The sequence below is a fragment of the Euprymna scolopes genome, chromosome 17 (genome assembly GCF_053919585.1).
Source record: "Euprymna scolopes isolate OS-2025 chromosome 17, ASM5391958v1, whole genome shotgun sequence".
NCBI classification, from domain to species: domain Eukaryota; kingdom Metazoa; phylum Mollusca; class Cephalopoda; order Sepiida; family Sepiolidae; genus Euprymna; species Euprymna scolopes.
The window spans coordinates 92784951-92811717 of NC_136498.1; the positions used below are offsets into that span (position 1 = coordinate 92784951).

At 33.2% G+C, this 26767-nt stretch overlaps 1 protein-coding gene across 2 annotated transcripts in view; it reads right to left on the bottom strand.

The window, feature by feature from the left end:
* The window catches only part of LOC145296844 (solute carrier family 71 member 1-like), a 243893-nt gene that overhangs the window by 138580 nt on the left and 78546 nt on the right, over window positions 1–26767 (bottom strand). For both annotated transcript variants that reach the window (XM_080142967.1, XM_080142966.1), the window contains one exon: window positions 16830–16922. In XM_080142967.1, coding sequence (XP_079999093.1) covers window positions 16830–16922 — 93 coding nt within the window. The remainder of the gene's footprint in view (window positions 1–16829; window positions 16923–26767) is intronic.

The following is a 26767-nucleotide window of genomic DNA, read 5'->3' on the forward strand; positions in this document are numbered from 1 at the left end:
CTTGTATTTCCATTTCTTTGTAAAATATCCACCATTTTAATCTTTTATTAATAGTTTTAAAAAATAATTGCTGCTTGTCCCTTAGAAAATTTGAAGGAATTTGAACACCTTTAAACTGTTGAATAGAAAGTCCTTTAAACTTTCTTTCAATTCTTAGCAAAGCCTCAATTTTAGTGTTGGGACGATTCCTAAATTTTTTCCGATTCTGATTCCCGTGGAATTGTTGTTTTGAGAGAGTCGCGCACCATTTTTAAATTTCCAATATATCGGTAAACACTATGTTTTTCGAGCTGAATAAACATGTTACATTAAATAAAAACACTAAAAACATAGCCAGTTAGGTAGAAAAGTAACGTATCTTGCTTTTGATAACATTTATTTGTTCTATATTTGTTTTGTGACAACTTTTTTGAATCTATGTGCACAGTAAAACAAACCCAAAAGTAAATTTTTGGTAATTGGGTGAAATTGAGATAAGTAGGTCCCACAGACTAGCCTCATTCTAACATTCAGAAAATTTAGGTTAATAACCGGTGAAACTACCGAAATGTAACCCTTTTGAATGAAGATGGATATAAAACAATATTTTTTTAAATTAATTTCTTAATTTTACTTAAAAACAAAATGTAAACATATATAAATAAAATATTTTAGAAAATAATTTCTTAATTTTAAATAAAAATTGATTATAAAGAATTTTTTTAAATAATTATTGAAAAATTTTGCAGTGTTTACATAGTTGGTTCTTTGGGATAATAGGGGCGCCTGAAACCTCTCTTCCAAAACGAAAAAAGCTTTACTGTTTTTATTATTTTAAAGCGCTTTTTTTTCTTTTTTTTTTTTAAGTTTGAAACACAAGTAGTGGCTAGTTCACTTACAACAAGCGCGCATGGCGGAAATTCTTTAGGGTTTAAATGTATTGTAATACTTTTATTGGGGTTGAAAAACGTTTTTCAGCCGCCATATTACTTCCTATTTACTTGCCTCCCCACGAAGGCAGAGTTAGACACAAAGTCGGTTTTTAATGTAGAGAAGCAAGCATTTATTACTAAAAAACGAAATGGTGAAATAGAAAAGCAAGTTAGGCTAAAAGTAAAAAAAAAAATTATTTTAAATTCCAAGAATTAAAGAAAGAAAAAAATTCAAAGAAATTTCGAACATTTATTACTATAAACATAACGAACAAGTGAAACATAATGAACAAGTGAAAATAAAGACAAGATTTTTTTTAAACAGCAAAGTTCAAATGTTTGTTTGCATAAAGCAGTTGAACGATTTTGTTTTTTTTTATAATGAATTATTTTTGTAAATAAAAATTCGGAGAGGTTAATTTACTTTCTTTATCCATCATTCAAAGGGTCAATAACGGTAGAAGCGCCGGTGTCACGTGACCTAACTGTTCAGATTTTTCAGAATGAGGCTCGTCTGCTGGACCTACTTATCTCAGCTGCACCAATTTGACTTTGCTTGTTTTATTTTTTAAAAATATAAAAGGTTGACAAGACATTTTTCATTTACTAAACCAAGCTTCTATCTTCACATCATCAACGCTCTGATCCCCATCTGGCATTAATTGAAATGGATGGCTCTCGTCTTGGGGAGGCTTCATATTTTGACAAGCGGTTTGACCTTTACTCCTGATCTGAAATAGAACACGTACATCAAATCTGTTGCCAAGGACACTGGGAAAATGGTGGGATCCTTCTACCGCGCCAGAAGATATCTCACTACTGATGCAATTCTCTATCTGTATAAAAGCCAAGTACGTCCAAAGATGGAGTACTGCTGCCACACCTGGACAGGAGCTGCTAAAAACAGCCTATCCTGCCTTGACAGAGTACAAAATAGAATTTGTGGTTTAGTGGGGAGATGCCCTTTTCTCTTCCCTGCAGCCTCTCTCCCACAGAACAGACGTTGCAAGCCTGTCTTTGTTTTATCGTTATTCCCATGGCAAGTGTTCGTCTGAGCTCTAATCTCTCGTCCCCCCCCCCTCTCGCCAATCTTTCACGAGAAACACCCGTCTGGCTGAAACTACTGTCAATAATTTTCCCCACTCTTTATCTGTGCCTAAATCCAAACGTAGATTCCATGAGCAGAGCTTCTTTCTCAGAAGTGCACGAGTGTGGAACTCTCTTCAGTTTGCCTGTTTCCCACCTGACTACAACTTGGATGTCTTCAAGTCCAACATAAACAAATTCCTGACAAACCGCCTCCTTAAGTAAGCCACTATCAAATCTCCAATATTAATGATTACTACAATACTATCTCATTGATTACTATACACGCAATAACCCTTATCCCTGAGTGGCCTCCGGGCCTTGATAAGTGGTGACCCCCATGTAAAAAAAAAAAAAAAAAAAAATTTTTTTATTCATTTACTAATGGAAAAGTGTCGGTAAAAAAAAAAAACATGCCAAAAGGTAAGCTCCAATTTTTTTTTAAATTTTGGAAAAACCACTGATTTTTAACAAGATTTACTCGTAATGCAAGCACTGTAAAATCTGTTTTCTCTAAGGGTATTCATCAACTTTTTCATGGACTTGGCATAGTTAGGCTGTTTTATACATAAATAAACTTCACTCACAAATGAAAACAATGTTTCCTCACGGCCCATAAAGTTTCAGTGCAACAGTGCAAACATAACTAATCATGGGCCTTGAAGTTATGAAACAGACAGACAGCGCCTATGTATGTGACGGAATAAGAAAACTCTAAGATAAATAAAGATTACCTTTAAAGCAGTTAATAAAATTCTTGTACCTCATTAAATATGTTATGAAACGTTTTGGTACTTCTACATTTATTGCCGAAACAGGAGACACCATTTTATTTCATGCACCTGTCGTTGAAATCCCAGGGAGAAATCAGTATTTTAAACTATGACCGAAGCATGAAATAAATAAATAAAAATATAATATAGATAATGATTTTTCGGTTTCATTTAAATTAATTTGTTGTTGACCCTCCAAAGTTGCTTTAATTAAAAAAAAATGTTTCAGTAAAATTATTTGTTCGAAAATAAATTAAAAGACTATTTTATAAAAATACAATGTTGCTTTCATTACAAAATTGTTTTATTAAAATTATATTTTCTTATGCAAACTTTTCAATAAATGTTTTTACAATTATATTTGAATAAATTTTTATACAGTAAATGTTTTGGTTTTCAAATGGCGCTCGCCCAGTTAAGACAATTAGGAATACGTCCTTTTCACTTTCTGTTTTTTAATCGCCCCATTAGCTTCCTCCCACTTTTCGCCAAAATATTTGAGACCATAATTAACCATGCTCTAGTCCGGCACCTTACAGATGCTAAACTTCTGACTGACAAACAATATGGATTTAGACAAGCCCGTTCCATAGCTGACATCCTTACTGTAATCTCTGAACGTATATACCATTCACTGGACAAAGCGGGTGAGGGCAGAGCGGTAGCTCTAGATATATCTAAGGCTTTTGACAGGGTATGGCACAAGGGTCTCCTCAGGAAAATTAAATCATACGGTATCACTGGTAGAATACTTAGCATAATTAAATCCTTCTTAGATAAGAGAAAAATCCAGGTTGTCCTCGACGGTCGTACATCTAAACAGTGTGATATAAATGCGGGAGTGCCTCAGGGGTCTATCCTTGGACCTCTATTGTTCCTAATATTTATTAATGACCTCCCCAACAAAACTGTCTCTGAGATGGGTATATATCCTGATGACACTACACTCTATAACAGGCATGACAGGAAAACAAATGAACACATATCTAAAGAAATGGCAAAAACACTAGAGGATGACCTCCAATCTGTAGTGGAATGGGAACATAAATGGATGGTCACATTCAATGCTGCAAAGACTAAACTGGTTTCATTCAATAATTACAAGAAACCTTCTCTGCCACCGATAGCAATGGCCAGTGACTCCCTGTCTGAGAGTACATCTTTCAAACTGCTTGGCCTAACGTTCACATGAAACATGAGTTGGAACAATTATATTGAAGGCATTGCCAGGGCCGCTGCGAAAAAGGTAGGCTCTCTCTACCGTGCTAGAAAACTACTGACACCTGAAAGTATCCTGTACCTCTATAAGGCCACCATTTGCCCATGTATGGAGTATTGTTGTCACATTTGGGCTGGTGCATCTGCTACTAGTCTCTCGTTCCTAGACAAGGTTCAAAAGAGTCGCCAATCTGATAGGCCCTGAACTGGCATCTAAGCTTCAGCCTCTGTCCCATCGACGAAATGTTGCATCCCTCTGCCTGTTCTAAAAGTATTTTAATGGTGAATGCTCTGACGAACTGCAGACACTTGTGCCCCCCACGACGTAGATACCCTCGACAAACCCGACAGGCAGCTAAATCCCACCCCCACACAGTAGAGATCCATAGATGTAAAAGATCTTTCTACTCCAGTAGTTTCTTCCCCAGAACCGCTAGACTCTGGAATTCCATTTCAGGTTCCTGCTTCCCTAACTGTACTGACATGCAGAAGTTCAAGTGTAACATGAACCGACATCTTGCTGCCCAAATCTCAACATAGTGCCCCAGTAGTTGCTGCCCCTGATAGTAGCCCCCTACACCAAAGTGGCAATGTGCCTTGTTTGTAGTGAAAATGTAATAAAAAAAAAAATAAAAAATAAATAAACACATACATACATGCATGCACATACACACACGTTCCATGAAATACTTTCCCGTTTTCATTAATTAAATCGAAACATTTCCAATTAAACAATTACGATATATGTTCTTTCACTTTCTTTATTTACTTTTTTTATAGTTCTTTCCGAAAGTAATTAATATCTAGTTTAATTTTTTTGTTATTTCTAACTTTGGTCATAGTTTAAAATACTGATTTCTCCCTTGGATTTCAACGACAGGTGCGTGAAATAAAATGGCGTCTCCAGTTTCGGCGATAAAATGTAGAAGTACCAACGTTTTTTTTATAGCATTAATCTCACCTCAAACCAACAGTTCAACTTAAAAATATAAGAGAATCGTAATGAAAGAATCATAAATCTAAGGTATTTTTTTAACGATGCGATTCCGATTCCCCCCAAAATACACGATTCTTATGATAAACGATTCCGATTAATCGTCCCACCACTACTCAATTTATTAGTATTATTAATACATTTAAAATTTCGAAAGTTTTAAAGATTAAAACAATATTTTCTTGTTATACATGGATAACAATTTGGTTCAATTAAGTTAACAATAACAAGGATTCAATTTAATTTTCAAAATCTTTAAAATATCTGTATTTCATTTAAAGGTACTGTCAAATGCAATATAAAGCTAGCTTCTAATAAAAATTTTAATGAATAAAAATAGCTAACAGAAAAGTGAACAATCCAATAAGTAAAATTTCCTAAGCAACTGTTTTTCTTTTTTAATGATCATAGACTTTCTTAGTTTTCAAATAAGATCAAGAAAATGTCACATTTTTGTATTGAACAATTCTTTTTTTATTCAAATTAACATAGACAAAACTTTAGCAACCTGTTGTCCTGTTTGTATTCTAGTTTTTTTTTTTATTGGTGTTCAATCAATAAACAAACGAATTGAACTAGTTTATGAAGTAGTAAAAAATAAACAAAAAGGAAAAAAAAAAAAAGAAATGCACCTGTTATTAGAAGAAAGATATTTTTATTAGTCAGCCACCTGTCAGGCTTTTGTATTCAGCATAGACAGACATATTTTCTTAAATTAAAAAGTGCTTTTATATTGAAAGCACCTTAAAACAAAAAAAAAACAAAAAACATTTTTTTAATTGAAGATATATATGAAAATAAATTGAAGAGAAAAGTGTAAAGAAATTTACTGGAGAAAATATTTCATGTTAAAGTCTTGGCTCAATGGTTTATTGTCAACTTCATGTTAATGGATTTGAATAAAATTATATCAACATTTCAACAGAAAGTGAAAATATATTAACAAGCTCTAAGTTTAGGTAGCAATTGTGGCTTCAGCTTTTGAATATATGCTTGAGCCAAGGCAATACGGCATCATCGCGTTAACACACAGGTTCTTGTCAGGTCACCGAAGTTAAGCAACGTTGAGTCTGGTTAGTACCAGATGGGTGACTATTTTGGGAATTCTAAGTGCTGTATGTGCTCACTGCTTATCTCGGTATCTGTTTCCAGTCGTCCTGTACATAAACTTCACTTGCCACTGGTATCTAACAATGTCGAGTCAGAAGAGGTGTGGTTGGAGATTGCACACTTCCTGCCACAAAAATTTCATGTGCAGGCACCTCCTCGTGGGTATCCATAGTCTGTCAAAGACTGAAATACCTGTGTGTGTGAGCCAAGGCAATACTTTAAGGAAAATCCTGTTGTATTTGGTTATTTCAGCCATTGAGAAATTGGTTTCAGTTTTAATTACAAAACTAAAGCTATATTCAACAGAAAATATATGAAGAGTTCTAGTAATGAAAAAAAAAAAAGTTTTTAAAAAGAAAGTGAAGGCCAAGAAAAGATTGTTGTTGTATGTTTGATATCAGTAATCAACACAGCATACATCAAGCAAAATGCAAAAGATTGGTGAACGAGTAATTTCACTTGCTTATTTACATGAATGCCATTAGGTTAATGAAATGACTCATTTGCATAGCCAATGACATAGATTAGTCAACTGTCGATGACTATTTACAACAAGCGTTTCCAGATTAATATTTGCCTACATTGTTTAAGAAAGCTACCATTCCACTGCAAATACAACACAAAAAGTAGTCATTATCACAGAAGGCAGTAAATAATTTGGGACAGCTCCCGGTTTTTATTAAAAACGAAGTAATTGGGATCGAATATTATTATTAAAGGCAAATTCTGGAATCGACTGCAGTTATTAAGTTAAAATGAAATAATTTTTGTTAGTTAAAATACGATTCCAGGAATACAGTGAATTATCCATTGTAGTGAGGAATGCAAGCTAGGAATAACTTATACAACAAAGAATGCGGTAAGCAGAAAGTGGTGTTGGTTTAATTTGGGTCAGAGCAGGAACAATGGAATTAAAGAATATCCACAGAGAAAATCTTGAGACTTTTGTTGCCAGGACACATGTTGGAAGCAGGTGCATGGAATTCATATATTTGAGCGATGTGCCGACGTCACAAAGTAGAATCAATATATACATTTAAGTTATACTAGAAGAGGCAGTCAAACAGGAGAGTCCGAATGAATCTGGGAGAAAGAAGCAAATAGTCTGGCAGACTGATAGAGCTAGCTAAAATTCCTAAGGAAACGAAAGGGTCAGGAAAAGACAACAATGTATCAACTTAGCAGGCATTGAATTCCAATCACCAGCTGGATGAATAAAGATCTTGTATTTGTTATGTTAGCCTTTTGTCATCGTTTGTCATTCAAAGGTAATGCGTTTTGCCTTCATCGTCTTGTATAAAAAAATGTTATGTTAGCCTTTTGTCATCGTTTGTCATTCAAAGGTAATGTGTTTTGCCTTCATCGTCTTGTATAAAAAAATGTTATGTTAGCCTTTTGTCATCGTTTGTCATTCAAAGGTAATGTGTTTTGCCTTCATCGTCTTGTATAAAAAAATGTTATGTTAGCCTTTTGTCATCGTTTGTCATTCAAAGGTAATGTGTTTTGCCTTCATCGTCTTGTATAAAAAAATGTTATGTTAGCCTTTTGTCATCGTTTGTCATTCAAAGGTAATGCGTTTGTCCTTCATCGTCTTGTATAAAAAAATGTTATGTTAGCCTTTTGTCATCGTTTGTCATTCAAAGGTAATGCGTTTGTCCTTCATCGTCTTGTATAAAAAAATGTTATGTTAGCCTTTTGTCATCGTTTGTCATTCAAAGGTAATGTGTTTTGCCTTCATCGTCTTGTATAAAAAAATGTTATGTTAGCCTTTTGTCATCGTTTGTCATTCAAAGGTAATGTGTTTTGCCTTCATCGTCTTGTATAAAAAAATGTTATGTTAGCCTTTTGTCATCGTTTGTCATTCAAAGGTAATGTGTTTTGCCTTCATCGTCTTGTATAAAAAAATGTTATGTTAGCCTTTTGTCATCGTTTGTCATTCAAAGGTAATGCGTTTGTCCTTCATCGTCTTGTATAAAAAAATGTTATGTTAGCCTTTTGTCATCGTTTGTCATTCAAAGGTAATGCGTTTGTCCTTCATCGTCTTGTATAAAAAAATGTTATGTTAGCCTTTTGTCATCGTTTGTCATTCAAAGGTAATGCGTTTGTCCTTCATCGTCTTGTATAAAAAAATGTTATGTTAGCCTTTTGTCATCGTTTGTCATTCAAAGGTAATGTGTTTTGCCTTCATCGTCTTGTATAAAAAAATGTTATGTTAGCCTTTTGTCATCGTTTGTCATTCAAAGGTAATGTGTTTTGCCTTCATCGTCTTGTATAAAAAAATGTTATGTTAGCCTTTTGTCATCGTTTGTCATTCAAAGGTAATGTGTTTTGCCTTCATCGTCTTGTATAAAAAAATGTTATGTTAGCCTTTTGTCATCGTTTGTCATTCAAAGGTAATGCGTTTGTCCTTCATCGTCTTGTATAAAAAAATGTTATGTTAGCCTTTTGTCATCGTTTGTCATTCAAAGGTAATGTGTTTTGCCTTCATCGTCTTGTATAAAAAAATGTTATGTTAGCCTTTTGTCATCGTTTGTCATTCAAAGGTAATGCGTTTTGCCTTCATCGTCTTGTATAAAAAAATGTTATGTTAGCCTTTTGTCATCGTTTGTAATTCAAAGGTAATGCGTTTGTCCTTCATCGTCTTGTATAAAAAAATGTTATGTTAGCCTTTTGTCATCGTTTGTCATTCAAAGGTAATGTGTTTTGTTTTCATCGTCTTGTATAAAAAAATGTTATGTTAGCCTTTTGTCATCGTTTGTCATTCAAAGGTAATGTGTTTTGCCTTCATCGTCTTGTATAAAAAAATGTTATGTTAGCCTTTTGTCATCGTTTGTCATTCAAAGGTAATGTGTTTTGCCTTCATCGTCTTGTATAAAAAAATGTTATGTTAGCCTTTTGTCATCGTTTGTCATTCAAAGGTAATGTGTTTTGCCTTCATCGTCTTGTATAAAAAAATGTTATGTTAGCCTTTTGTCATCGTTTGTCATTCAAAGGTAATGTGTTTTGCCTTCATCGTCTTGTATAAAAAAATGTTATGTTAGCCTTTTGTCATCGTTTGTCATTCAAAGGTAATGCGTTTGTCCTTCATCGTCTTGTATAAAAAAATGTTATGTTAGCCTTTTGTCATCGTTTGTCATTCAAAGGTAATGCGTTTGTCCTTCATCGTCTTGTATAAAAAAATGTTATGTTAGCCTTTTGTCATCGTTTGTCATTCAAAGGTAATGCGTTTGTCCTTCATCGTCTTGTATAAAAAAATGTTATGTTAGCCTTTTGTCATCGTTTGTCATTCAAAGGTAATGCGTTTGTCCTTCATCGTCTTGTATAAAAAAATGTTATGTTAGCCTTTTGTCATCGTTTGTCATTCAAAGGTAATGCGTTTGTCCTTCATCGTCTTGTATAAAAAAATGTTATGTTAGCCTTTTGTCATCGTTTGTCATTCAAAGGTAATGTGTTTTGTTTTCATCGTCTTGTATAAAAAAATGTTATGTTAGCCTTTTGTCATCGTTTGTCATTCAAAGGTAATGTGTTTTGCCTTCATCGTCTTGTATAAAAAAATGTTATGTTAGCCTTTTGTCATCGTTTGTCATTCAAAGGTAATGTGTTTTGCCTTCATCGTCTTGTATAAAAAAATGTTATGTTAGCCTTTTGTCATCGTTTGTCATTCAAAGGTAATGTGTTTTGCCTTCATCGTCTTGTATAAAAAAATGTTATGTTAGCCTTTTGTCATCGTTTGTCATTCAAAGGTAATGTGTTTTGCCTTCATCGTCTTGTATAAAAAAATGTTATGTTAGCCTTTTGTCATCGTTTGTCATTCAAAGGTAATGTGTTTTGCCTTCATCGTCTTGTATAAAAAAATGTTATGTTAGCCTTTTGTCATCGTTTGTCATTCAAAGGTAATGTGTTTTGCCTTCATCGTCTTGTATAAAAAAATGTTATGTTAGCCTTTTGTCATCGTTTGTCATTCAAAGGTAATGTGTTTTGCCTTCATCGTCTTGTATAAAAAAATGTTATGTTAGCCTTTTGTCATCGTTTGTCATTCAAAGGTAATGTGTTTGTCCTTCATCGTCTTGTATAAAAAAATGTTATGTTAGCCTTTTGTCATCGTTTGTCATTCAAAGGTAATGTGTTTTGCCTTCATCGTCTTGTATAAAAAAATGTTATGTTAGCCTTTTGTCATCGTTTGTCATTCAAAGGTAATGTGTTTTGCCTTCATCGTCTTGTATAAAAAAATGTTATGTTAGCCTTTTGTCATCGTTTGTCATTCAAAGGTAATGCGTTTGTCCTTCATCGTCTTGTATAAAAAAATGTTATGTTAGCCTTTTGTCATCGTTTGTCATTCAAAGGTAATGCGTTTGTCCTTCATCGTCTTGTATAAAAAAATGTTATGTTAGCCTTTTGTCATCGTTTGTCATTCAAAGGTAATGCGTTTGTCCTTCATCGTCTTGTATAAAAAAATGTTATGTTAGCCTTTTGTCACTGTTTGTCATTCAAAGGTAATGCGTTTGTCCTTCATCGTCTTGTATAAAAAAATGTTATGTTAGCCTTTTGTCATCGTTTGTCATTCAAAGGTAATGCGTTTGTCCTTCATCGTCTTGTATAAAAAAATGTTATGTTAGCCTTTTGTCATCGTTTGTCATTCAAAGGTAATGTGTTTTGTTTTCATCGTCTTGTATAAAAAAATGTTATGTTAGCCTTTTGTCATCGTTTGTCATTCAAAGGTAATGTGTTTTGCCTTCATCGTCTTGTATAAAAAAATGTTATGTTAGCCTTTTGTCATCGTTTGTCATTCAAAGGTAATGTGTTTTGCCTTCATCGTCTTGTATAAAAAAATGTTATGTTAGCCTTTTGTCATCGTTTGTCATTCAAAGGTAATGTGTTTTGCCTTCATCGTCTTGTATAAAAAAATGTTATGTTAGCCTTTTGTCATCGTTTGTCATTCAAAGGTAATGTGTTTTGCCTTCATCGTCTTGTATAAAAAAATGTTATGTTAGCCTTTTGTCATCGTTTGTCATTCAAAGGTAATGTGTTTTGCTTTCATCGTCTTGTATAAAAAAATGTTATGTTAGCCTTTTGTCATCGTTTGTCATTCAAAGGTAATGTGTTTTGCCTTCATCGTCTTGTATAAAAAAATGTTATGTTAGCCTTTTGTCATCGTTTGTCATTCAAAGGTAATGTGTTTTGCCTTCATCGTCTTGTATAAAAAAATGTTATGTTAGCCTTTTGTCATCGTTTGTCATTCAAAGGTAATGTGTTTGTCCTTCATCGTCTTGTATAAAAAAATGTTATGTTAGCCTTTTGTCATCGTTTGTCATTCAAAGGTAATGTGTTTTGCCTTCATCGTCTTGTATAAAAAAATGTTATGTTAGCCTTTTGTCATCGTTTGTCATTCAAAGGTAATGTGTTTTGCCTTCATCGTCTTGTATAAAAAAATGTTATGTTAGCCTTTTGTCATCGTTTGTCATTCAAAGGTAATGCGTTTGTCCTTCATCGTCTTGTATAAAAAAATGTTATGTTAGCCTTTTGTCATCGTTTGTCATTCAAAGGTAATGCTTTTGTCCTTCATCGTCTTGTATAAAAAAATGTTATGTTAGCCTTTTGTCATCGTTTGTCATTCAAAGGTAATGCGTTTGTCCTTCATCGTCTTGTATAAAAAAATGTTATGTTAGCCTTTTGTCATCGTTTGTCATTCAAAGGTAATGTGTTTTGCCTTCATCGTCTTGTATAAAAAAATGTTATGTTAGCCTTTTGTCATCGTTTGTCATTCAAAGGTAATGTGTTTTGCCTTCATCGTCTTGTATAAAAAAATGTTATGTTAGCCTTTTGTCATCGTTTGTCATTCAAAGGTAATGCGTTTGTCCTTCATCGTCTTGTATAAAAAAATGTTATGTTAGCCTTTTGTCATCGTTTGTCATTCAAAGGTAATGCGTTTGTCCTTCATCGTCTTGTATAAAAAAATGTTATGTTAGCCTTTTGTCATCGTTTGTCATTCAAAGGTAATGCGTTTTGCCTTCATCGTCTTGTATAAAAAAATGTTATGTTAGCCTTTTGTCATCGTTTGTCATTCAAAGGTAATGTGTTTTGCCTTCATCGTCTTGTATAAAAAAATGTTATGTTAGCCTTTTGTCATCGTTTGTCATTCAAAGGTAATGTGTTTTGCCTTCATCGTCTTGTATAAAAAAATGTTATGTTAGCCTTTTGTCATCGTTTGTCATTCAAAGGTAATGTGTTTTGCCTTCATCGTCTTGTATAAAAAAATGTTATGTTAGCCTTTTGTCATCGTTTGTCATTCAAAGGTAATGTGTTTTGCCTTCATCGTCTTGTATAAAAAAATGTTATGTTAGCCTTTTGTCATCGTTTGTCATTCAAAGGTAATGTGTTTTGCCTTCATCGTCTTGTATAAAAAAATGTTATGTTAGCCTTTTGTCATCGTTTGTCATTCAAAGGTAATGTGTTTTGCCTTCATCGTCTTGTATAAAAAAATGTTATGTTAGCCTTTTGTCATCGTTTGTCATTCAAAGGTAATGTGTTTTGCCTTCATCGTCTTGTATAAAAAAATGTTATGTTAGCCTTTTGTCATCGTTTGTCATTCAAAGGTAATGTGTTTTGCCTTCATCCTCTTGTATAAAAAAATGTTATGTTAGCCTTTTGTCATCGTTTGTCATTCAAAGGTAATGTGTTTTGCCTTCATCGTCTTGTATAAAAAAATGTTATGTTAGCCTTTTGTCATCGTTTGTCATTCAAAGGTAATGTGTTTTGCCTTCATCGTCTTGTATAAAAAAATGTTATGTTAGCCTTTTGTCATCGTTTGTCATTCAAAGGTAATGTGTTTTGCCTTCATCGTCTTGTATAAAAAAATGTTATGTTAGCCTTTTGTCATCGTTTGTCATTCAAAGGTAATGTGTTTTGCCTTCATCGTCTTGTATAAAAAAATGTTATGTTAGCCTTTTGTCATCGTTTGTCATTCAAAGGTAATGTGTTTTGCCTTCATCGTCTTGTATAAAAAAATGTTATGTTAGCCTTTTGTCATCGTTTGTCATTCAAAGGTAATGTGTTTTGCCTTCATCGTCTTGTATAAAAAAATGTTATGTTAGCCTTTTGTCATCGTTTGTCATTCAAAGGTAATGTGTTTTGCCTTCATCGTCTTGTATAAAAAAATGTTATGTTAGCCTTTTGTCATCGTTTGTCATTCAAAGGTAATGTGTTTTGCCTTCATCGTCTTGTATAAAAAATGTTATATTAGCCTTTTGTCATCGTTTGTCATTCAAAGGTAATGTGTTTTGCCTTCATCGTCTTGTATAAAAAAATGTTATGTTAGCCTTTTGTCATCGTTTGTCATTCAAAGGTAATGTGTTTTGCCTTCATCGTCTTGTATAAAAAAATGTTATGTTAGCCTTTTGTCATCGTTTGTCATTCAAAGGTAATGTGTTTTGCCTTCATCGTCTTGTATAAAAAAATGTTATGTTAGCCTTTTGTCATCGTTTGTCATTCAAAGGTAATGTGTTTTGCCTTCATCGTCTTGTATAAAAAAATGTTGCATGAAAACTCCTTCCAAAGGTTGACTGTATCCCTCTCTTTGATAATGCATCTCCCTCCTGTTTAAAGAACTGTCATTATATTTCTCTTTACATCTCTCAGTTCCACTGTCATAAGAATTGCTATCTCTATTATAAATGTGGACACTCCAAGTATTGGGTCTTGTCTCTGTGTACCCTGCTACTATGCAACGCTACAAATTCCTAGTTCTGGATGACTTCAAACTTCATATATTTTTCCTCATCAAACTATTCAACTCGTTAAATTTGCTCATAAAATTCTCTGGGGTTTTTTTTTGTTGTTGTTTCACCCCAAACAAGACATGGGGCCACTTAGTCATGAGAGGCTACTATTGGAGACCAGATTTGCAGAGATACTATTCAGGGAATTGGGCAGCAAGATGTTTGTTTACATTACACTTGAATTTCTGCATGTTAGTATAGTCAGGGGAGCAGAGGTTCCAGAAGGAATCCAGTGCAGCAGTCCAAGGGAAAAAGCTATTAGAGTAAAAGGCTTTACAGCATCTACAGTGTAAGAGTGGGATTTGGCTGCTTGTCAAGTTTGTTGATGGGGTTGTTGTCGAGAGGATACTAGTGCTTCGAGTTTGTCAGAGCACTTACCATTCAAATACTTGTAAAACAGGCACAAGGATGGCAATTCTCGGCAATGGAACAGAGGTTGGAGTTTAGTTGATAGTGTGGGACCTATTAAGTTGGCGACTCTTTTTTTAACCTTATCTAGGAGCGAGAGACTAGTGGTAGATACACCAACCCAGATGTGGCAACAATACTCCCTGCATGGGCAAACAGTGGCCTTGTAGAGATACAGGATACTCTCAGGCGTAAGTAGTCCTCTAGCACAGTAGAGAGCCTACCTTTCTTGCCGCAGCCTTGGCTACTGTCTACAATGGTAAATTTGCGAGGGGGTGGCCTGCTGGGTCTAAAGTAAGTTGGAGGCAAATTGTTGGGCCAGCAGATTTGACTTTTCAATTGGTGAGCAGATAATCTCGATGTTGTTGGATAGTGGGGGAATTGTTGATTGCCCATTATCTACTAAACTGTTATAAATTTTCAAGAAATCGCGAGTTCCCAATTTCTGCGATTTGACGTGTTTTCTAGTGACTTCGGAAGGTCTTCTCTTGGCTGTAGCTATTTATTTCTTACAATTATTTCTAGCTTCTACAAACTTTTGCCTACTTGTATTGGACTTATGTCAGATACGTCTGAAATGCATACTGCCTTTGAGCAATAATAACTGTATAATCAGAGGTGAACCATTATGGAGAGTGTGGTAACGCATGCTTTAATTGTTGCTTTAAGCCATTCAGTAATCTCATTTGCACACTGTTCCGCAGGAAGAAAAAAGATACTACTCCATAGAAAGTCTCTGATGTGATCCCTGATGGCTTGTCGTTTTGAGTAATGGCTCTTCAGCTTAGGGTAGAGAGTTGAGGGTGATTTCTACCATTATCACAACGGGATTTGTATTCCCAAGTGGGCTATGGGTATTTGATACACAATCATCGCAAACTGTGGTCAGAAATAGATCTAGAAGTGATGCATGTTGGTCTTGTCAATTTGGAAGATGGCTCGAAAACATGACTGTGATACGAAATGGGATATAGAGAAGCTATCTGTAATGCTACCAGTTGTGTTTGTATAAGTAGAGAAACCAAGTGCTGTATCTATGCTGTCAGAGACTTGATTGATTAGGATACAGTCCTGAGTCGAGAGAGAACGGTAGAGAAAATATAGTTAGCTAGCACAGGTTTAGTTTAAAGCACCTGAAGGCCAGGTCATCTGATTCTAGTTTGGATTCTCTAGTCAAGGGGGGGGGGGTAGAATATAGATTCCAAGTCTGTGCATACGTCTCTCCAATTCCTTATGGCAAATTTTAAATAGTAAAATGAACTTTAAAAAATATTCTATTTCACAATATATTTTTGAATTTTAACAAAACGTTGATTAATAATGAATAAACTAATAATGTGCAAGTCATATAGAAGAAAACATACATATACGAGATATGGTCACCATTTTATCAATATAGAAATTAATGCCTATCAAAGATCAGTGGTCAATAAAATTTTTAATAAATCTATTTATGACCAGATTACATTTCATTTTAGTCTGAAATACATACTTAAAAAAAAAAAGAAAAGAATGAAAGATTTGACTAAAACAAAATAAAATGATTCAAAGAATTATTTTTAAAAATACATTGATTATTTTTTTTTTTTTTTTTAAATATAAGTATGTACATGTGACTGGCTTGCTTCAATAATCATATATATAAATTTAATTTTATGAGTAAAGGAGGGGAGAATCTTAATATCTGATTATAATTAGTTATCTTTTTCTTATAGATTAATATTATATCAATGGTTTCAAGTTGTGAATAGGAAATAAATTAACAAGCAAAACGAAGAGTTTCAGTTAAATATTTTCTCACAGACAATCAACTTATATGTATACATCTACTGTTTTATTTACATAGATTAAACACAAACATTTTTATTTAAAACTAATTTGTTTTGCTTGTTAATTTTGTAAAAATGTTTGTGTTTAATCTATGTAAATAAAACAGTAGATGTATACATATAAGCTAATTGTCTGTGAGAAAATATTTAACTGAAACTTTTCAACTACTGGTCACATAACACTGAAATTAACAAGAAATGGTAATCATACCTCAAGGGTAGTGTATAACAAGTAAAATCTTTGTTTGGATGGATGACTGATGCATACCGGAACATATCGATAAGTTGAATTGCAAAATATTCATTTTAACTTCCCAAACTCTGTATTACTTTTGTGCATGTGCAAATTCATTCATTCATAGCTTGAAGTGGTTTAAAATTAATTCTTTCTCATATATCTGTCAATAGCTCAAACAGTAGGGAATGCAATTGGAGCGCTAAATGTTTTGGTTTCAATTTGAGATAATGGCACTAAAGTCATTTCTTTTAATCTTTTGAAATCACTACTATATATTAGGTACAATATAATATTCAATAGAGAGTTGGTTCTGTAATATTGAATAAGAAATCTGCATGAATTAAAATATATTTAAGCGTATTTTATGACAGGGCAAGGCTCAGCGCCCCCTGCTAGTTTTCTTCATAAAAAAATTAAATTTGTCAAGCAAAAGTGGAGTCAATTTCATTTGATCATTTGAAAAAGTATAGAAATAGAATTTACTTACATTAATAATAGGTGATGTAAGAAGTCCCCAACAGAAGAACTCCAGAAAGATAATCACTAAGGCATGGTATATGCTGGGTTGCCGTAATCCCGACTGAAATAAAATAGACATACATCATTAGTCCATCAGTTTTTAACACAAATTTTCACACACAGACACAAATTATGATGCAGTTGTTATTCTAAGTTAACATTTGCTTTTTATCTTTCTACATTTGCTTCGATGAACTTTCAAGAATTAGTTTGAAATTTGTTGCAACTTTTTATAACAAAAAAATTAAATTATAAAAAATATAAAAAATCGTTTTGACAAACTTTAATAGAAACAGTGTTGATCACAAGCTAGTTATTAAAAAAATGCTTAAATGTCCTAAAGTTCTTCTGAAAGTATAAAGGTGTCTTTTTTGTAAACATTTTTTTACTTTTAATTTTAAAAAATTGGAGGGGGTGAGTAGTAACAAAAAATTTTCTAATTCCTCAAAAAAAATAAATAAAAAATAAAATCGACTGATCTTTAAATGCTTTTAAATTCAAACTGAAAGCAATATCAATCTATGAACATAAAGTCACAAGTCACTTATGTATTGGAACTGCTATTAAATATATTAAAAATCTTAATTCTTCCTATTAAAACTTAACTAGGTTTTGAAAAATAAACGAAAATTTATGGACATTATTATTTAAAAAGATGAAAAGGCAACATGTGATGCAACTCAGTCAGAATATAACAATCACAATTAAAACAACTCTAGATAGGAAAATCCAGTGCAAACTATTCCAGCAAAATAAATGCAAAAGAAAGAATTTTAGACGAATCATGCAGGTTATCATCATTACCTATGTTAACTATTATTATATATTAAGTAATTATTAACTATTAAATTTAAACACAGTAAGTATAAAAGGGTAACTACATTTTCTTAAAAAAGATTTTGAAATTTTTTTTCTTATTTGGGATGTAATTTTCACAAATTTTCGGTCACAATGTAACCTCTAATGTTCTAGTGCATCTTGAAGATTAAATAACAAATTCAATTCCAAATTGTGCATAGATCTGAATTCAAGACATACTTGAATAAATACTAGCAGGCCGCCCGGCTTTGCCCAGTACTAAAATATGCGTAAATATTATATTTATACATACAGAATTATATTTATACATACAGAATTATATTTATACATACAGAAACAGAGATCGAAACCAAAACCTAAAAACATTGAGTAAAGTATTATAACCTTCACACCAGCTCGACAACATTACAAAGTGTTTTAAAAAAATATTAACATAAAAAAGCTGTCATGCTTCTTACTCACGCATGCGCAGTCATGAAATAGTTGAGTTAAAATTCTGACGCCACCTATGTACAAATTAGCTAATTTTGACCCCTTAGCAGCCCTTTTTCCAGATACAAACCGATTAAAAAGTTTTCCACATGTCTGAATATCCTATATACCAAATTTCAAGTTTGTAGATCAAAAATTTGTTAAGTTGAGAAGTGTCCTCACAAACACACATTCTCACTTTTATAGATATATAAGGGTTGTTCCAAAAGTAATACTCCTATTTTATATTCCACCAGAATGGATCAAACGGGGATTGTAAATTGCATTGTTATGCTCACTGAATTTATAGATTCATGCCCTGAATGTTTAATCTCTTGCAGATGTTGACAGTGTGAGATTAAGTAAGAAAGCAATCCATGTGATGGGCATGCGTCAGAAGTAAGGATACATCATTGAATTCCTCCATGCAGAAAAAATGGAACTGATCAACATTCACCGGCACCTTTACAAAACCTTTGCATTTAATGTCAATACAGTTAGGTAATAAGTTTGATTTCAGAGTGGCAACAGAAGCGAGTGACAGTGCGCTCTAAACATTCATGCAGAGTTACGACCCCAGAAAATACTATGCATCTCGATTAACTTATCCAGAGAGAGAAAGAGATTGAGTGGGGAAAATTCTTGATATTGATAATGGCTAGACGAGTGCTTTTTGTGAAAGTTTGGCAGAAGGACACCATTGATTGAAATTCAAGCAAGTACTTGCCATGAAAATAATGATAGACAGGCTCACATCTCTTCTGTGAGGAAAAGGTTACAGGGAGGAGAAAAAGGCATCTACTACTAAGTTTTGAAACTGATTTTGAACTCAAAGCAGGATAGGGTGCTCCAAGCGGCTCCTACCCAGATGCAGGGACATTACTCCATTTTAAGACATTCAGCTCTTATACACGTAAAAGATTTCATTAGGAGTGAGGTTACTTCTGGAGTGGTAGAATGACAACCATATATTTTTTTTAACAACCTTGGCAAGAGAATTGATCTAAGTCTTCCATTTTAGGTCAGGAGAGCGACGGTTAAATCCAGAAGATTGTCAAAGCAGAGAGCTTTTGAAGGATGCATTATATGGACAGCATTTCCCTGAAAACAATTTTGTAATCAGAACCGTGAAAAAAATGGTCCACTTCAGCACTTTAAACAGAGGCATCGAGGCTCTCGTTCATTGAGAATGTTGGTGACTATGTAGAAAAATAAATTCTGAAGTCCAAAAGGTCACTTGTGTTAATGTTACCACTCCCATCTTTATAGGTCTCCAACTTCAATGTAGGAACCATTACTTTTGGAACTCTTGTGTATATATTTCTACAATCAAACAATGTAGCAGCTCAAACAAACCATGAAAACCATCAACCAGAAGTTCAAGACTAGTTTCATGCTCGTTTGGGCTCATAAGTTGAACATATCTGAACTTAGGATTCGAAACCCGAGTTAGTATGTGAATGATGACGTTTGTGGAAAGAATTATCTATCATTTCACAGTCAAAAATTCAATATATATTAATTATTGTACAAACATGAATAAAAGAACTTTATTTTTATTTATTTTTTAATAATCCAAATTTTTCTGGCACCTGAACAAACTCTTGCATTAAGTTACTGAATTCTGATGCTGAGACAGGCAAGATAGTGATACCCTGCTGTCGTTTCTAATGTGTGTACAAACAATTATAAAAATTTGTTTAAAAAAAAAAAAAAAATTTTTCAAAACTTTCTCCGTCACTTCTGACTTGCCAGAAAAAAAAAATAATGTATGGTTTATATATTTTAACGCAGTGAAGATTTAAAAAAAGGTACCATTGGTGCAATAGGTTAGCATGTATTTACTTTTTATTCTGCATTCACAACTGAACTTGGTCATTTTAAATAAAATATTTAAGCTGATTGTTTAATTTTACTAATATTTTATGTAATCTACATCAGAAGAAAGTAGGACCCTGGTTTATCTATATAACTTTTGCAATTACTTTTCCATTTACTATTGATTTCAGGTTTCAATTTCTTTTTTACATTTGTTCAGTTTCAGATATTTTTTTAATGATTAAATTTACTCAATTTTTTTAGCATTTTTTCTTCAATTTCCAAATACTCTTTCAATGCATCTCTGCCATTTCTTTTCCTACACACATTGGTTAAAGAATTGTTTTCTTTTCATATTATACATATCACTTTCCAATTATGCATCTATTGCCACTCATCTTCTCTTGTGGATTCTTTCATAATATAAAATTTTTGTCAGTTTTATATATCCTTGTTTGTGTTTCCTGCATGCATTTCATATTTCTTTCAGTTCCCACCAGACAGAAATCTAAACTAGTCAGTAATCCTCCATTGCATAGATTGAAAATACCAGTGTTCAAACCTAAATAAAAATTCACTTAGACACAAACGTGTTAAAGTTTTGAGAAAAAAAAAAACTTTGGTTGTTTGCAACCAGGTGATGGCACTTAAGACTAGTTGCAGACAAAATTTTTACTGAAAGCAAAGATAACCCTGAAGAGAGACTGATAATCCAATAACAGAAAACAGCAAATGCAGTGTCAAAAATTTGAAAATACAAATTCGAAAATTGTGAATTCTTAGTTTGGTAAAGCCAGAAAGTAACCATTTCAGGAGTATTTAACTCAGATTATCAATGATCACTAAATCAAGGATTACAAATAAAATTTGTTTGGTAAAGGTCTAAAATGAAGACCAAAATATTAATGTTAAATCCTTTTTAGGTTTGATTTATGGCATAACAGTTTTTATTCTAATACAAATAACAGAATGTACATTCTTATTTGTTCAGGAGCTCTTTGCGAGATAAGTCGCTGCTATATTAATTTTAATTTTTATCTTTTTAGATTCAAATGTTAATAACTACGTTTTATTATAATAGCTTTTCTCGTCAATAAATGTTGTTTATTATATCTACCAAGTTGATCTTAGATAGCATAGACTCAACGATTATATTTTCTTTACAGACTCCCACCCTGCCTTTTTATCTCACAATTCCTTAAAACGTTACTAGCTGACTTTTGGAAGACCCCCCCACCCCCACCCTGCTTTTCCTTTTATCTTGCAATTTCTTAAAACGTCACTAGCTGAAGTTGAGAATACGATCATGCCTTTCTTTTAACGGTTATTAAAAAAAAAAAAAAAAAAAAAAAATAGGTCTTTGTAATGCTGATGTCTTTAAAGCTAATTTCCCTTCAACAGTTTGCATTTTGGAGAGGGAGCTCTTTTCAAAATAACTCACTGCTATATTAATTTTAATTTTTATCTTTTTAGATTCAAATGTTAATAACTACATTTTATTTCAGTATATATATTTATATTTTTATTTTTTGATTGTTTTATTTAATAATAGCTTTTCTCGTCCATAAATGTTGTTTATTTTAACTACCTAGTTGATTGCATATATAGATAAGGTAATTGTATTCATTTTCAGTTTGTGAAAGGGAAATCTATCACCATACTTTCCCTTAAACACACCAATTGGACTTTTATTAAGTACAATATTTAATAATTTTTTTTTTTAATGAAGAGTAGAAAACGCATTGTGGATGTGCTATCGGCAGCTCTCGTTACTCTCGCTTCTTTATTTGTCCCTCAGTCCTCAGTTTTTAATAAGTGATTTTTCTGACAAAGGGAGAAGAAAAAGCTGTGTTCTAGGTTGGCAGTATTTTGTGTGAACAGCCACCAGAGATGTCGGAAATTTTATGTTTCCATGTCTATCCTTGTAGCCATGTCACTAGTAAGGGTGCTGGAAGTAAACATTTTATCTGGGCCGACGTTATCCGCCTGATAGTCAGGGACCCAAACCTTGGGTTAACCACTAAGGACACCCCAACTATTGAAAGTGACATCTCTTCTCGTTATTTTCGAAATTTCATGACAAAATTTTTAATACAAACGCAGTATAAGCATTTACAAATCAGGAGTGGGGGTCATTACAAAATCTTACCAAAAACACCATTTTATGATGTTCACATTTTTATCACTTTATTTGCTTAAAACTAAGAAATATATAATGTAGGTTATTTATTAATTCATTTGAAAGTATATTCATTTCTGAACAAGTGGTGGTATTTTGAAGACTTAAAGTGCTTTGGTTTTTAAAATATGACTATTTTAGCAAAATCTGATTATCTAAAGCATTTATCATCTATGTGTACTGCTATTATAATACCAAACAAAAGCAATATGTATTAAAAGAAAATGGACAGTTTAAGAGAAACCTTCCACCAAAACAACTACCCAGCGAGCATGACATGTAGAAACAAAAATAGGTTCAAGCCTCCTAAAATTTGTACTTAAATTGTCCACAAATACCTGTGGTACAGTGGATGGAGTAGTTTGAAAAATTTCCACTCCTGAAGGTTCAATTACGATGGAATGAGAGCATGCTATTCCCATAGATTAAATAAAAGGTTCTATTCAAAATTCTGTGCAGATTCTCGAGTTCAACAATATAAACCAGAAAAAGGTTGGAGATTACGCATCAGCAAAGATGTCACCTTTTTTTTTTTTTTTTTACCTTTTCCTCCTTCCGATTACGGGTTCAAACCTGCCTGCCTTATACCACTTTTTTTTTTTTTTTTAAAAACACCTCTCTTCACCCAAACTGCCTACTGTTATTTTGACCCCCCCCCCCCCCACTACTACAGCTTTTTTTTTTTCTTTTGACTTTCCCCACCCGGGGTTCCTTATTACACCTCTACACACCCGAGCAAAGCTAGGGACCCCCCCCCCCCGCGCTACTACCACTTTTTTTTTGTAACACCTCCCAACCCCTGGGTTCCTTACACCACCTCTGCAGACCCGGGCAATGCCAGGCACCTCCTTTGCATTACTGGTTCAAGCCTGCCTGCCTACTACAACTTTTTTTTTTTTTTTTTTTTTTTTTTTTAAACACCTCTTTCCATATGGGCTGCCTACTGTTATTTTGATTTCACCCCCACCCCTCACTACTACCACTTTTTTTTTTTTTTTTTCAGGGTTCCTTACACACCTGGGCAACGCCGGGCACTTCCACTAGTATTTTATGAAACTAATTTTTTGTAGAATAACAGTACTTGTAATGCTGTTCTTTCTGGTGTACAGTAACTAGATTTTTCAAAGAGATAATTTATATATAGAGACTCACTTATACAAGAGTAGTTTTCAGCCAAGCCTCAATTTCAGTAAAGAATGTTTAGAACGAAGGTAGGGTGAAAAATAAAAACTAATGTTTTCAAATGCAGAAAAAATGTCTCCTGCTATTAGCAGGTTCACTCATTAAAATCTGTTTTACAGATTTCCATGATAAAATGAATCTCAAGCAAGTCCCAATTGAATTACTTTGTGTTGAACAAACTCAGCATAAAAAGAAGCAACACAAAACAAATAGTTGTACCTTCACATACTCGTCAATCGTCTCAAATGTATTAACCATGGATTTGAAAATTTCGAAAACTGTCTACCAGTGAATGAACAGATATTTCAGCTGTTGTGATTGTAAAACAGGTCATTATCTTATTTTGCAAACAACGCCACCTTATTTCAAGCGAATCAGCATTAACTTTTAACTTATAATTTGTGTTCTGTCCACAGATTTGAATTCAATTGGCAAGCAGGCATGGTATAAAGTGAGGTTTTAAGTGATCAAAACTGGATTTTACACACAACTAGCAAATACCCATCTTTCAAGTATTTCTTTCATAAAGAAAACAAAATCTATAGGAAAGAAAAAAAAATACTAAGTATAATATCAAATAATCAGCAGAGTATTCTAGTAAACATTACAAAATTTGAATAGTTATAAAAAGTTAATTTTTTGTAAAGGCGTTAAGTCAACTGAAAGGAAAAACAAGGTCGATAGCCATTAGTCACGTGCTCTTGTGTAATGAATGAATGCGTGAATGTAGGATTGACATGAAATTCTTAAAGATAAACTAAAACGACTGAAAAATGGGCTGAAATGACTTAAAAGTAAATGACTTAGAATGACTTTAATGAACTTAAGGATGAATTGAATGACCTTAAGAATGACTTGAATGCTTAAAAAATAACTGGATTCCTTCAAAAACAACTTGAATGATCTGGAGAATGACGTGAATGGCTTCGAGACTGACTGGTTGTAAAGTGGGTGATCATTTTACATTAAATTAATACAGAAAAGTGATCCTCTACTTTATATCATAATAAGTACAGCATGGAGTAAGAACAGATACTACGCTTTGATCTTGTTTATATATTTTATTGCTTTTAAAAATTTTGAAAACACAATTAAGTAAAAAACAAAAGATTTTTAAACAACAAAATTAGGCACAACGCCAAGAAAGCTTAAAAAGCTAAGAACAGCATCTATTAACAACAAACCTTTGATCTTAACCAAAAAGGCCAAGCACAAAAGTATTACGGACCGACCGATGGAGTGACTTATAAGAGTCGCTTGCACGCGACTAAAAATACTGATTTCTGACTTGATTTTATTAATAAAATCATCCCAACAGACTCCTGACTTGGCCTTCGGGACAAGATCAAAGTGTAGTATCTGTTCTTCAGATGCTGCACTTCAATTTCTTGTTCTCTGTCAATGGAGACGATTTTTATTTTTGTTCCTTTTCTCCACGTTAAAAAACGACCCTGGTGTCTAACTGTCCCGTGGGGAGGCATTGTAAATAGGAACAATATACACAAAACAGAAAAAGAACAAGACCACTGGAAGCATGAAAAATAAGTTACAAGATAAAAATTGCCATTACAGCAATGTCATACAGAAGATAGTGTTAGTGAACTACACAAATGTTGCCAGTGATTGGAACGATTCATTGGCATAGCAGGTGACACAAATTAATCGACTGACACAACTTGTTTACACATGTAAAGATTCATGCTGACTTTGCTCATTTTGGGAAAGCCATCATCTCAGTTTCATAACAACACCAAAAGCAGCAGTGTTTCATCCGACAAGAGCGACTAACCAGTGGGCAATTCATTGCGTTTATCAGCTCCCCTACACTTCTGTTTACATTCACATGTAGAGTTTTTAGAATATAGTTAGCCACTAAATCAACAAAGAGTTTTTCAATGTATACAAACCTTTATATAATATAGATTAGGACCTGTGGCATAGTGGATAATGTACTTGGTAAAAATCATTTATAAGTTAAACAATTCTGGAGACTGACAGTTTAATCCTCAGTGTGGGCAAAACTCAAAGTACACTCAAGTACTAATTACTGAGGACTTCTGACTAAATAAGAGCATGCTATTCCGATGGATTAAATAAACGGTTCCGATCAAAATTCCATGCAAATTGCTGAATTTGGCAGATTCCAGAATTCGACAAGATACTCCTAAAGACAAAATGAAGTTAAATTGAACAAAACATTGCAAAAATAATGCCCAATATGAGAACAGTAGTTTGAATAATCCAAATAATACGATTAAATAAATGATCACCTTCCTCTTATACATTATGAATCTATGGAAATGGAAAAACAAAAAAATTTTTCTGAAAACTTCCTTTGAATAATCCTGACCAGGATGATCCTACCATTTTTTCCCCCAAGTTAGGTTAGAATCAGATCTGAAATAACTGAACCTCACCTTCAAGAGCAGGATGACATCAGGGAATTATAACAAGATATGGCAGTCATTTTGCAAAAGAAGATTTTCAAAACAAGCATTTAGTACCCTTGGGACAAACTTCAAGCAAATCTTCTGCATCTTCAGTTCCTCTCAAATGTGTACAGTTCCCACACTGCACTTACTCTCTCTATACATGCAAAACAGTCCTTATTCATGTAATTATTTGGCCAATCAACTTTGGTGTTCTTACTTCCTTACTCCTCCCACACCTCATCATCCCACACAAACTCCCCGCCTTCTTGAATCTCTTATGCAACTCAAAAACTGATGCTCGATTCATGCAAGATCGTCCAAAAGCAGTCTGAGGCATTCCATACGTTTCTGTGGATTTTTTCCAAGATTAAAACAAAATTTTATTGCATATTATTCTTCTAAGGTGTCTTCATGTCCAGATTGTATTTTGGAAATTTACCAGCTGTGATAATCAGGCTTTAGTAGGGTGTATTCCAATTCCTGCTGTAGCTGTTCATTTGAACCTGAAATCATAAAAATTGGTCAGTCATCTCATAAGATGTATAGCAATAGCATACTGCAAATGAAAAAAAAAAAATACTGTATGCTGGGCACGAACTTGTAAAAGTTAAGTTCATAAGTAAAAACACTAAACTGGACCAAGACGCCACCGATGATATCACATTGCAAATTTAATTTTAAAATAAAAGAAGGAACTGACCGTTCACACATGCACAATTAACAAACAGCCTCAAAACCAATATTTTTACCTAACCACACTATTTCAAACAAAACATTTCTACATGAAATAACGATTTTTTCTAATTTTTCGATATTATGTATCTCAGAGATCACTCTAACGATATCCGGTTCATACTAGTTCGATGTGGATAACAAACGTTTTTAGCAGACATATGGACAACTGAGATTTATATTACAGTAGAACTGGTATACAGCATTAAAAATTAGTAACAAAATACAGTATAAAATACACATGTACCTAATCAAATTAGATTATAAATAACA